The sequence below is a fragment of the Saccopteryx leptura genome, chromosome 4 (genome assembly GCF_036850995.1).
Source record: "Saccopteryx leptura isolate mSacLep1 chromosome 4, mSacLep1_pri_phased_curated, whole genome shotgun sequence".
NCBI classification, from domain to species: Eukaryota; Metazoa; Chordata; class Mammalia; order Chiroptera; family Emballonuridae; genus Saccopteryx; species Saccopteryx leptura.
Genome location: NC_089506.1, coordinates 46183331 through 46195533, shown reverse-complemented (window position 1 = coordinate 46195533; position 12203 = coordinate 46183331). Strand labels below are relative to the sequence as shown.

At 39.0% G+C, this 12203-nt stretch overlaps 1 protein-coding gene across 4 annotated transcripts in view; it reads left to right on the top strand.

Moving 5' to 3' along the window:
• TPP2 (tripeptidyl peptidase 2) overlaps positions 1-12203 on the top strand; it is an 87872-nt gene that overhangs the window by 17928 nt on the left and 57741 nt on the right. For all 4 annotated transcript variants that reach the window (XM_066380581.1, XM_066380582.1, XM_066380580.1 and 1 more), the window contains exons 4-6: positions 1096-1200; positions 3250-3374; positions 11417-11580. In XM_066380581.1, the coding sequence (XP_066236678.1) occupies positions 1096-1200; positions 3250-3374; positions 11417-11580 (394 nt within the window). The remainder of the gene's footprint in view (positions 1-1095; positions 1201-3249; positions 3375-11416; positions 11581-12203) is intronic.

The following is a 12203-nucleotide window of genomic DNA, read 5'->3' as shown; positions in this document are numbered from 1 at the left end:
TGTGAACTTGAAATGTGACTAGTATGCCTAAAGAACTGAAATTTTAATTGCGGTGATATTTTAGAATTTCAGTTTAAATGGCAACATGTGGCTAGCGGTTCTTGAATTTGACAGTGCCACATTAGAAGATCGCTATGACACTAGTTGCTGATGCAGACAGTTTCAGGGTTTCGACTGTAAAATGAGATGTAACCCTTGAAAATGAGCCTGAAGGGTAAGTCCTGTGGGCCCTTTTATCTATCATAATATCCTTGGCTTCTCTAGGGGTGTATGAACCATAAAAAGTTGTATTACGTGTGTAATAACCTTTGCTTATTAGTCAGATTCCAGTCATTATTACAAAAAAATAATGCACATGACTTTTAATGGGTACTATTTTATTTTAAATTTCAGGCTGAAAAACACATATATAGCATAGTATTTTTATGCACTGTATTAAATTTAATAAATATGTTGATAAGGTACAAATTAGCATGCAAATTTAAAGTTAAAGCTGACCCCCTCATCACCTTAATTGAGTCAAATTTATTTTATAAGGAAAGGATTTTTCTTTTGTGGGACATTCGGGTTAAAGACAGTGGAGATCAAGCTAAGAATAATTTCAATAACAAAGAAGCTTACCAAGGTAAAGAGGATCAAGAAGAGATAGCTAGTGAGAGGAAACTGAGGAAGCCTGCATGTCCGTCCCAGTGCAGCTGCAGTCCCACTCCTGTCCTGTGGCGGCACTAGAGGCATTTCTCATTTGTGTACGGTCTCAGAATACAGTCTTTTCTTTTAAATGACTGGGAATTCAGTTATCTGATTAGTATTACGCTTTGAAGGGTTTAAATTGAGGCAAATGATGTATAAAAATACATGGGTGTGCCTTGGTAAACTTGTTCTTTTGAAACCTAGAGGTGCAGTAAGGGAACTAATCAGTTTTAATAGTCGATTCATTGCCTTATCAGCTTGATTAGATATGATTGTTTTTAGCCTCTGTATGACAATCATGAAGTATCACAACTGATAACTAATAGGTTCATATATAAATGACTCTTTATGTTTACCTGAATATTTGTCAACTTCATTGTGAGGTAATTTTTTCTGTCTTTGCAGAAAGAACGGAAGGAAAAAATCTGGGACCCTGTACACAGAGTGGCCTTGGCAGAAGCTTGTAGAAAACAGGAAGAATTTGATGTTGCCAACAACTGCCCTTCTCAAGTTGGTGCTTCATCATTTTTCTTTAAACATTACCATGGGACCATGTATCGGAGTTCTTGGGGAATTATTAATAGACTAGTTTATTCGCACAAGTTTTAAATTGTTAGTTTCACTAATTTTTACTTTATTATTTATCAAATCAATTCACAAATGTGTTAATTTTTTAAAACTTAATATTAAACATAACATGTAAAAGTGCTTAAATTATAAATGTGTAATTATGAATTATCACAAAGTGAATGCTGCCATATTGGCAGCATCCTCTGATGCCTCTTCCTCATTATTGCTCCCTTGTTCCTCCCTAAAGGTCACTACCCTCCTAACTTCTAAAACTATTGAATGCTTTTGTCTATTTTGAATTTTGTAAAATGGAACCATACAGTGTGTATTCTTTTATGCGTAGCAGCTACTACACATTCAGTGTGTTTCTGAGGTTCATCCGTATTTGGGGTATTGAAATAGTTTCTTCATTTTCCTTGCTTTTCCATGGATGCACCACAGTTCATATATCCATTCTGCAGATTGATATTTTCTTTGTTTTCAGTTTCTGGCTATTGTGAAAAATACTATGCTGAGCATTCTTGTGCATGTTTTTTTGCAAGGGGGCAGTCATAAGGAGTCATACCAATTCACGTCCCCACAAAAAGTGTGTAACAGTTCCCATTATTCTACAGCCTTAAAGAGCCAATAAATTTTTTAACTCAATTTATTTAAAAAAGTAATGTCTTGATTTATTATTTAGATAAGATTTACTAGTTGTGGAAACTTTTGGACAACCTAGGCGTGTAAAGTAGTTAGCGGAAGCCCCCACGATGCCACCCTCCAGGGATGGTAACAACTCTGTGTCTATCCTTCTGAATTTTTCTTTTAAGGCATGCCTGGACCTATTCTTAATCAAAGATTGAATCATATCAGTGGTTCAACCCTGGCTGCATATTTGAGTCATATGAAGAGCTTTCAAACTGCCAGTGCTTGTGCCCTAGAGAGGCAGTAAATCAGAACCTTGCAGGGAGGCACACATTTTTAAAGCTCCTCATGAACTTTAATTAACATGCAACTAGAGTTGAGGAACCCTGGCCTATATAGATCTATATACACATTTCATGTATATTTAATTTGTGAACAGCATCCATTCCTTAACAGCTACATAATTTTCTGTTAGATCACTATTTGTCCTGATTCAGCATCTTTTTCTGGGCGTATTAAATGTAGTATTTCAGGTGTTTTATATATATATATATGACTAACTTTATAAAAGAAGAGCTAGATTTAATATTTCATTTTATTTTATTGTATACCAAACGTGTATATAATTGCCTTTTTCCTTTAAGGAGGAGTAAATGTTCAATATGTTGCATAATTAAAAACAAAGTATAGCTTAAGATTTTTGGAACATGTGAAAATTCATTTTTTATTCACTAGGACTATTCAGGTGAATGTAGAGCAGTCTAATGTAGGATATAGTTAAAAATACTTAAGTTGAAGCATATAAAATTCTCATTTTTATAGATCAAAATGGTTAAATAGCAGATTATAGGTACATGGTCATGAATATAGTTTGTATTTAATTTAGCATATCCTAAAAGAGGTAAAACAGTTCATGGTTTTTATTTATTTGAGTCCTTAAGAAACAGGTTTTAAATGGAAATGGGCCTGATATAAAAATCTAGAAGTTGACAACCTATATTATGTCAATTTTAGAATAACTTTTGGAAATGAGTTGTATTGATTACATGTATGTGCCATGTTTTGGTTATATAATACTCACCGACACATATATATATAATGTCTTTTTCAAAGTGGGAGAAGTGAGCATCTGAATGAGAGATTGAGTAAAAGAAGTATTATTTTTAAAAGATTTAATATATTAAGTGATACTTGTACCATAAAATTGAACTATAAGATGCATGGATATAAAATGAGAATTTTCCTACGTTTTTCCAGGGTGAAATTTTATTGTTGGGTCACACTATCTCTTTGGTTATATGTTAATATAACTTTTCAAGAGTACCAATTGTACTAATATTAATTTATGTTTTAATTGATCAGGCAAATAAACTAATCAAGGAGGAGCTTCAAAGTCAAGTGGAATTGCTAAATTCTTTTGAAAAAAAATATAGTGATCCTGGCCCGGTATATGATTGCTTGGTATGGCATGATGGTGAAGTCTGGAGGTAAACTTTATGTATTTTATAGCTCTTCACTTCAGAATATTTTATCTACTCTGAAGGACATAAAACCCTTAGGGCTGTCAGAAATTTGGCTTATTATGACATGACTGTCACTAGGCAAAACTATTTGATAGTCAGACTGGCTTTTGGATAGTTTTAAACAAGCATTTTATTTATTTTATTTATTTATTTTATTTTATTTTTGTATTTTTCAAAATACAGCATTTTATTTTATTTATTTTATTATTTGGTTTTATTTTTGTATTTTTCTGAAGTTAGAAGCGGGGAGGCAGTCAGACAGACTCCCGCATGTGCCTGACCAGGATCTACCCGGCATGCCCACCAGGGGGTGATGCTCTGCCCATCTGGGGCGTTGCTCCATCACATCTGGAGCCATTCTAGCGCCTGAGGCAGAAGCCATGGTGCCATCCTCAGTGCCTGGGTCAATTTTGCTCCAACGGAGTCTTGGCCATGGGACAGGAAGAGAGAGACAGAGAAGAAGGAGAGAGGGAAGGGTGGAGAAGCAGATAAGCCCTTCTCCTGTGTGCCCTGACCAGGAATTGAACCCTGGACTTCCACACGCCGGTTGACGCTCTACCGCTGAGCCAACCGGCCAGGATTGGACAAGCCTTTTAAACTTAGTTCTTTAGACACTAAACCTCTTTTGAGTTTTAAAGACTTGTTTCTCTAACCAGAGAGTTATCATTACCCAGATTTTAGCAAGTTAATCATTGATAGACATGTAGAAATACGCCTGATTTGAAGCTGGTCAGTTTGGAAAGTAACTGCATGAGAATGTTGCAAAGCATCTACTTTGGGCCTGGGAGGAAAGTTGAATGAAGATATCTCAATAGAGACAATGTAGCTAAGCTGAAGTGAGGTAGTATAATACAGTCCCTATGATACAGAATTCAGTCTCTGAGGTAGAATCCTCGCTGTGTGACTTGACACCTCTCTGAGCCTTTCTCATCTCTTAATTGAGATAATAATACTGCTTTTCTAGGGGATTTTGTAAAAATTAATATTTGTGTTTCTACACATAGTATACACTCAGTAAAGTAAGCTATTAATGCTGCTACTGCTACTGCTACTAATAATATTGGTGATTTATACCAAGTTACCTATCCTTTACATTTTCAGTTTCTTTCTTCGTGAATTGTACACTGCATATGTGTTTCTTGGAATTGGGTAGTATGACTCCTTGAATTATTATATGCATGGAAATAGAAATGTGTTTTTAATACAGGTATTTTGTCATATGTGTGTTTTAAGGTACCTTTAGTAAACCAAGAACCTTTCCTTAAAACATTTTTCTTTTGCTTTTGATAGAATTGTATTTTACTTTATTTTTTTAAATCTCTAACTTGAAATCAAGTATAGTTTTATAGTTAGAGTTCCTGTTCATGTGCAGAGAATCATTTCTCTAGATACAGAACGAGCTATGACTACTTGATTAATTTTCTCAGGTTTACGTTATAATGTATCCTTAATGGAGTGCTTTCCTCCCATGTATGTGTGTACTAGCTCATCTGTAACAATGGGTATACATTTTTAATTGAGGGAGAAATCCATGCTCCCTTTGGGACTGAAAGTGTTAATAAAATATTTGCGTTTTCCAATTAGGTGGTATTATCTATTCCATGTTTGCACATATGCATGTAGGCATATTGTTTGGGTGTGTGTGTACATGTAAGTGTGCACACATTTGTGAACAATATTTTTCTAAAAGCTATGCAGAAAGCCTTAATCGCAGTATTTATAATATAAAAAGTGTGCAAACATACGGTTTAACAAATTTGGCTACATCTACCACATGGTGTACCATGATGAAGTTATTACCAGTGTTAAGGCTCAGGTGAGTTTTAGTGTGAGAGAGGAGGCAAGGTTAAATGAAGAAAATACTAGATATAAAAGTGAGCATATGTACTACAAAATATACTACAAAAGGCCTTAAATACTATAATACTAGCAAGGATTAGGTTTTGGGGCAATGGGTGGTTTCAGTTAAAGTGTTTTCCACACATAACTGAGAACTGCAGGCTACTTTGTCCTAAGGGAAAGAAATTTGGGATCAGGATGTCCCGGTGCCAGTATGTGTTTCCAAGAGGTTTACTTGCTGGATAAGGCAGTTAACGAAGTAAGTGATACACTCTTAACAGTTTGTCAATGGTATTCTAAGACACCTTAGAGACTTTTTCTGTTGGAAATGAAATTTAATCAAACATTCAATGAAATATAATCTGAAGTCACTAGAGTAACATTTTAGAAAATGTTACAGTGAGTAAAAAGTACAGCAAAGTATATATACTTCAGGTGCTACTAGAAACAACTTTTTGCGCCATAATGGGTCATATAGGACTATAATCTTCCTATCTTATCTCAGAGTTAGATCCAGAATTTTTTAGGAGAATCTTAAAGAGTCCACATTACCTAAGGCAAATCCAGGCACTGTCATTTCAGAAATGCCAACCATTCCTGAAGGAGGGTAAAGTGACCTTAAGTGTCATGTTTCTTTTGTTTTTGTTTTACAAAGAATGTCACGTCTGCCTTTCCCCTGCCACATTTCCAGTAATTGTTAAACCCCAATCTCTGCACTTAGTAGGTGACCTAATATAACTTATACTCTTAAGTATTCACCAGGATGTTAAGTGTCACACTCACTATCACTCCTTATGAAACAAAAGCAGATTGAGGGAAGCTGGGTGTATTTATAAAGCATTACATAAAGGGAAGGAGCATTAATTGGTTTCTTTTTTTTTCAGAGACAGAGACAGTCAGAAAGAGGGATAGATAGGGACAGACAGACAGGAATGGAGAGATGAGAAGCATCAATCATCAGTTTTTCATTGTAACATCTTAGTTGTTCATTGATTGCTTTCTCATATGTGCTTTGACCGTGGGCCTTCAGCAGACTGAGTGACCCCTTGCTCGATCCAGTGACCTTGGGTCCAAGCTGGTGAGCTTTGCTAAAACCAGATGAGCCTGCACTCAAGCTGGCGACCTCCAGGTCTTGAACCTGGGTTCTTCGCGTCCCAGTTCAACGCTCCATCCACTGTGCTACCGCCTGGTCAGGCTAATTGTTTTCTTTTCAGTGTTTTTTTATCTTGTTATCAGGGGTGTTTTTTGTTGTTGTTTTTGAGATTGATGAAAGTTGTGAATTTTTTTCATAGAAAATTAGACAAAGAAATGTATTTAAAATGTTCAGGAATTTATAACCCCAAAACTCCTTTTCTTCTAATATGTCACACATATACCTTATTGTTTCCATGAACCTCATTTTCATATTTCCTTTCTCTATATTCTAACAACTGTTTCTTGAGTTACGTCAACCAGACCTTTAGAAAGTTATACAGGGGTACCACATTCATGTTTGCCCTCTGTGGAGTTATTTAATAAAATCTCAAAATTTTATATTTATTTTGATAGTGTGCTTGAATTGTTGAGTTACTTTATATCAATGGAGTTATAAGAAACTGATCTGTAGAATGAGTCACAGGATTTGCTGTGAGAATTTTTTTACACATTTATTTTTCAATTACAGTTAACATACAGTATTATATTAGTTTCAGGTGTACAACCCACTAATTGAACATTATATAACTTACTAAGTGATCATCCCAATAAATCTCGTATCCATCTGACACCATACCTAATTATTAGAATATTATTCACTATATTCCTATTTTGTACTTCACATCCCTGTGACTGTTCTGTAACTACCACTTTGTACTTCTTAATCCATTCACCGTTTTCACCCTTTCTCCCCGAATCCCCTCCCATTTGGCAGCCATCAAAATGTTCTCTTTATCTGAGTCTGTTTCTGTTCTGCTTGTTCGTTTATTTTGTTTTTTTAGATTCAGTTGATAACTCTATGTCTATTTCCACTTTATTGTTCATAATTTATTTTAAGTGAGAGGAGAAGGGAGATAGACAGACTCCTGCATGCACCCCATCTGGGATCTACCTGGCAGCCCCCCACCCCCATCCCCATCTGAGGCCAGTGCTCAAATCAGCTGAGCTATTTTCAGTGCCTGGGGTCAATGCTCAAACCAATTGAGCCACTAGCCATGAGAGGGGAAGAGAGAGAGAGAAGTGAGAGAGGGAAGGAAAGAGAAGTGAATGGTTGCTTCTTATGTGTGCCCTAACTAGGGATTGAACTCAGGACGTCTGCATGCTGGGCTAACGCTCTATCTACTGAACTAAATATTGTTCTTATTTTTTTATCTTTTTTTTTTTCCTTTTTCTAAAGAAGATCCCTTAACATCTCATGTATTACTAGTTAGGTGGTGATGAATTCCTTTAGCTTTTTCTTGTCTGGGAAGGTCTTTATATGTCCTTTGATTCTAAGTGATAGCCTTGCTGGGTATAGTAATCCTGCTTATAATATCTTTTATTCACTTGGAATATTTCTTGCCATCCTGGTCTGCAGAGTCTCTTTTGAAAAATCAGCTTCCTTATAGGTAACTACTTTTTTTCTCTTGCTGCTTTTTATAATTCCCTCTTTGTCTTTAACCTTTTGTATTTTAATTATGATGTGACTAGATATGGGCCTGAGTTCATCTTGTTTGGGACTCCCTGCACTTCCTGGACTTGTATGTCTGGGGTTTTTCCCACCAGGTAAGGGAAGTTTTTTGTCATCGTTTTTTCAAATAGATTTTCAATTTCTTGCTCTCTCTCTTCTCCTTCTGGCCACCCCATCTGAATATTGATATGCTTAAAGTTGTCCCAGAGACTCCTTACACTGTCCTCATTTTTTGTGTTCTTTTTTTCGTTTTGGTGTTTTTTGCTTCCTTAAATCTAGATCACTGATTTGATTCTCAGCTTCATCTATTCTACTATTGATAACCTGTAAATTATTCTTCATTTAAGTTAGTGTATCCTTCATTTCTGACTAGTTCTCTTTTATGGTTTCCATGTCCTTTTTTATGCTGTTGAGGTTTTCACTAAGTTTAATAAACAGCTTTTAACCAGTGTTTTAAACTGTGCATCTTGTAGATTTCTTTTTTTTTTTTTTTTTTTGTATTTTTCTGAAGCTGGAAATGGGGAGAGACAGTCAGACAGACACCCGCATGCGCCCAATCGGGATCCACCTGGCACGCCCACCAGGGGCAACGCTCTGCCCACCAGGGGGCGATGCTCTGCCCCTCCGGGGCGTCGCTCTGCCATGACCAGAGCCACTCTAGCGCCTGGGGCAGAGGCCAAGGAGCCATCCCCAGCGCCCGGGCCATCTTTGCTCCAATGGAGCCTCGGCTGCGGGAGGGGAAGAGGGAGACAGAGAGGAAGGAGGGGAGGGGTGGAGAAGCAAATGGGAGCTTCTCCTATGTGCCCTGGCCGGGAATCGAACCCGGGTCCCCCGCACACCAGGCCGACGCTCTACCGCTGAGCCAACCGGCCAGGGCCTTGTAGATTTCTTGTCTCTGTTTTATTTAGTTCTTTTTCTGGAGTTTTGTTCTGTTCTATCATTTGGGACATGTTTTTTGTTTCCTCATTTGTCCCCCTGTGTTTGTCACTGTGTCTGTGAATTAGGTAAAGCTGCTGTGTGTCCCAGTCTTGGTAGAGTGACCTAATATAGTTGGTGTCCTGTAGGGCCAAGGGGCATAGCCTCCCCATTCACCCAAGCTGGGTACTCCAGGTGCACCCCACCACCTTATGCAGGCTATGTTCATCCTCCTCTTGTGTTTGAGCCGTGATTGCTGTTTGCATGGCAATGAGAGGGATTTACTCCCAGGCCAGTAGGCTGCAAGGACTGGCTTTGATGAGCATGGTGCATCAGATTTGCAGGACCCTACCCCACAGAGAAGGACTTACTTCACTGTGGTTCTGGTGCCTGCTGAGTCTGCCCCTTGAGTGTGTCACTTGGTGGAGTTGGTTGGGTAATGCTTCAACATGATCTGAAGCTGTCCACTGGGTATGCTGGCTCTGGGCCTCTTAGAAGGTGCAGGCCTACATCTGCTACCACTTGTGTTCTGCCCGTGGGCACCCAGCATGAGCTACAAAGTGATATGCAGATTGCTGCTACTTGTGCTGGACTTGGACATGCCCAGGAGAGGCCAACCTGCAAACCAAGACTGGCTGCTTCTAGTGTTGGGCTTGGGGCTACTTATTGAGCAGTAGATAACCTTCTGAGGCCAGATGCTGCTTGTTTGAGAGGAAGGAAAGTCTGAAGCATGAGCCACAGCAGGTCATTCTTGTGGAAAAGCCACTGGAAACAGCTTGGGTGGGCCTGCTAGTTGGGTGGGGCAGCATCTCAGGGAATCACCAGGGTAGAGTGAATGGTGTTAGCCCACTTGATGGAGACTTGAATATGGTTTGCACCTGCTGGCTCTGTGGGGAGAACTCAGAAAAGGAACAATGGCTTCTGCCAGCACTTCTGTCTGGGAGAAAGTTATACCTCCAGCTCTTGCTCTGATGCCATCAGTTCCTCCCCTTATGTCCCTGGTTCCTCTCAAGTTGCTGCCCAGCTCTGAAGCTCAGAATGAGTGAGTCCAAGTGAGTTTGTGTGAGGGCACTTTAAAGGAACACCTGGCAGTCTGGCCACCCTCTGTCTCAGCCACAATCCCTACTGATTTTTACAGCCAGAAGTTATGGGGACTCCTCTTTTTGCACTGGAACCCTGGGCTGGGGGGTGGTCAGGTGGGAGGACTGGACTCTCTCCCTCTTCAATGGGGGACGTCACAGTAGAGATAGTCCTCCCAATTTTTATCCACCATATGTGTGTGTGGGACCAGCCTGTTCCATGTCCCTGCCCCTTTGCTCCTTTCACCAGGCTGGATATGACTTTCTATCCGTAGTTTTAGGACTTTTGTTCAGCTCCATTTCAGACAGTTCTGAGTGATGGTTTTCTCTAGCTTAGCTGTAGTTGTGATGTGGTTATGGGAGGATGCCAATACCACATTTCCCTGCACCACCGTCTTGGCCAGCCTTGCTGTGAGAATGTTGTTAAAAGTGTTCATTCGTTCATTCTTTCATCATTTGGCAAATATTTGAGTTGCTTTTTTATACCAGGTAGACTCTCTAGAAGCTACTCCATGGACCCTAGACCCTGTGGAAGCAATATTGGCAATGTCTAAACCCATCTAGGAAGCATCAAGAAAAATTTGAAAAAGTTACCTAAGCAAAATGGATTAGAAAGGGGGTGTGCTTTAGGGAAAGATCCCGAGGACAACAGAGGAACTTTTAGAAATTTAGTGTTTCATGGGCCAGGTGAAAGAAAGAGAGGATTTCAGAGATGATTTTCAGGATGGGAACAGGCCAATCATTTGGGAACCAAAAGTCTAGCAGAGATGGAGAGTTTGATGGCATACATTTTACCTTTTAACCTCAGTTTTGTGTCCATTTAATATTCTGTTTGTTTTCTCTTTGCCTAATTTTTCTAATAAGTGTTCAGTCTTTTATATCTTGCTATATTGTAAGTCCTTTTTTTGAAATGTAAGTAATTTTAGCTACACATTGATGGAGGTGTGTACTGACAATTTTTATGATCCATCTTTCCAAATTGTTGTGTTTTATTCATGGAATATATGCCTTAGTATTTATAACAGATGTCCTTTATACAATAAAAAGCTAAAATGGGGAAAGAGCAGACAGGAGTAAAATTATAGAATTATATAGGAAATGCTTTTTTTTTTTTTTTTTTTTTTTTTTTTTTAGGAAATGCTTTTTGTAAAAAATAAATGTTTGCCTAAGGCTGTTATAACTTTGGGACAGAAGCTCAATGATACTTCTTGTTTCAGGGAAGCTACATGTTCTGTTGCATTTATGAAGCCAGTTCTGGAAGAAGAAGGAAATAAGGCCTAGGCTATGTGTCAAAATCATCCTAAACTTTTCTGAAGGTCGGCTAAGCTTTGGTCTAATATTAAGTGGCTATAAAGCTTTCTGCCTGGAGTTTTGTGAAGCTGTCATACCTAATCTTTGCTGATGACTATGAAACAAAGATCTCGAAAATAGATAGGATAGTAAGAAGATACCTGAGAAACAATATTATGTGATTTTTAGGAAGATAAGAAAATAGATTTTCTTATCTATTCTTTATTCTGAATTTACAGAGCCTGCATTGATTCAAATGAAGACGGGGACTTGAGTAAATCGACTGTACTGAGAAACTACAAAGAAGCCCAAGAGTATGGTTCTTTTGGGACAGCTGAGATGTTGAATTACTCTGTGAATATATATGATGATGGAAACCTGCTCTCTATCGTGACCAGTGGAGGTATTCTGCTTCAGAGTTGCTAATTAGAGTTAAATTTACAAAGTTCAAGATGGTAAAAGTCCTATAGCCAAAAGCAGCCTTACAGAGAATTTAATCTAGAAATTCCAACTGAAGAACTAGGTCCAGAATAATAAATCAGATTTGATTTCTTGGCAAGGTGTTGTTTCTTTTTTTTTTTTTTTTTTCTTTTTTCTGAAGCTGGAAACAGGGCGAGACAGTCAGACAGACTCCCGCATGCGCCCGACCGGGATCCACCCGGCACGCCCACCAGGGGCTGTGCTCTGCCCCCCAGGGGGCAATGCTCTGCCCATCCTGGGCGTCGCCATATTGCGACCAGAGCCACTCTAGCGCCTGAGGCAGAGGCCACAGAGCCATGCCCAGCGCCCGGGCCATCTTTGCTCCAATGGAGCCTTGGCTGCGGGAGGGGAAGAGAGAGACAGAGAGGAAAGCGCGGCAGAGGGGTGGAGAAGCAAATGGGCGCTTCTCCTATGTGCCCTGGTCAGGAATCGAACCCGGGTCCTCCGCACGCTAGGCCGACGCTCTACCGCTGAGCCAACCGGCCAGGGCAAGGTGTTGTTTCTTTAACTCATAGTCCTATATGGTCCATTCTAAGAGTACAAGCA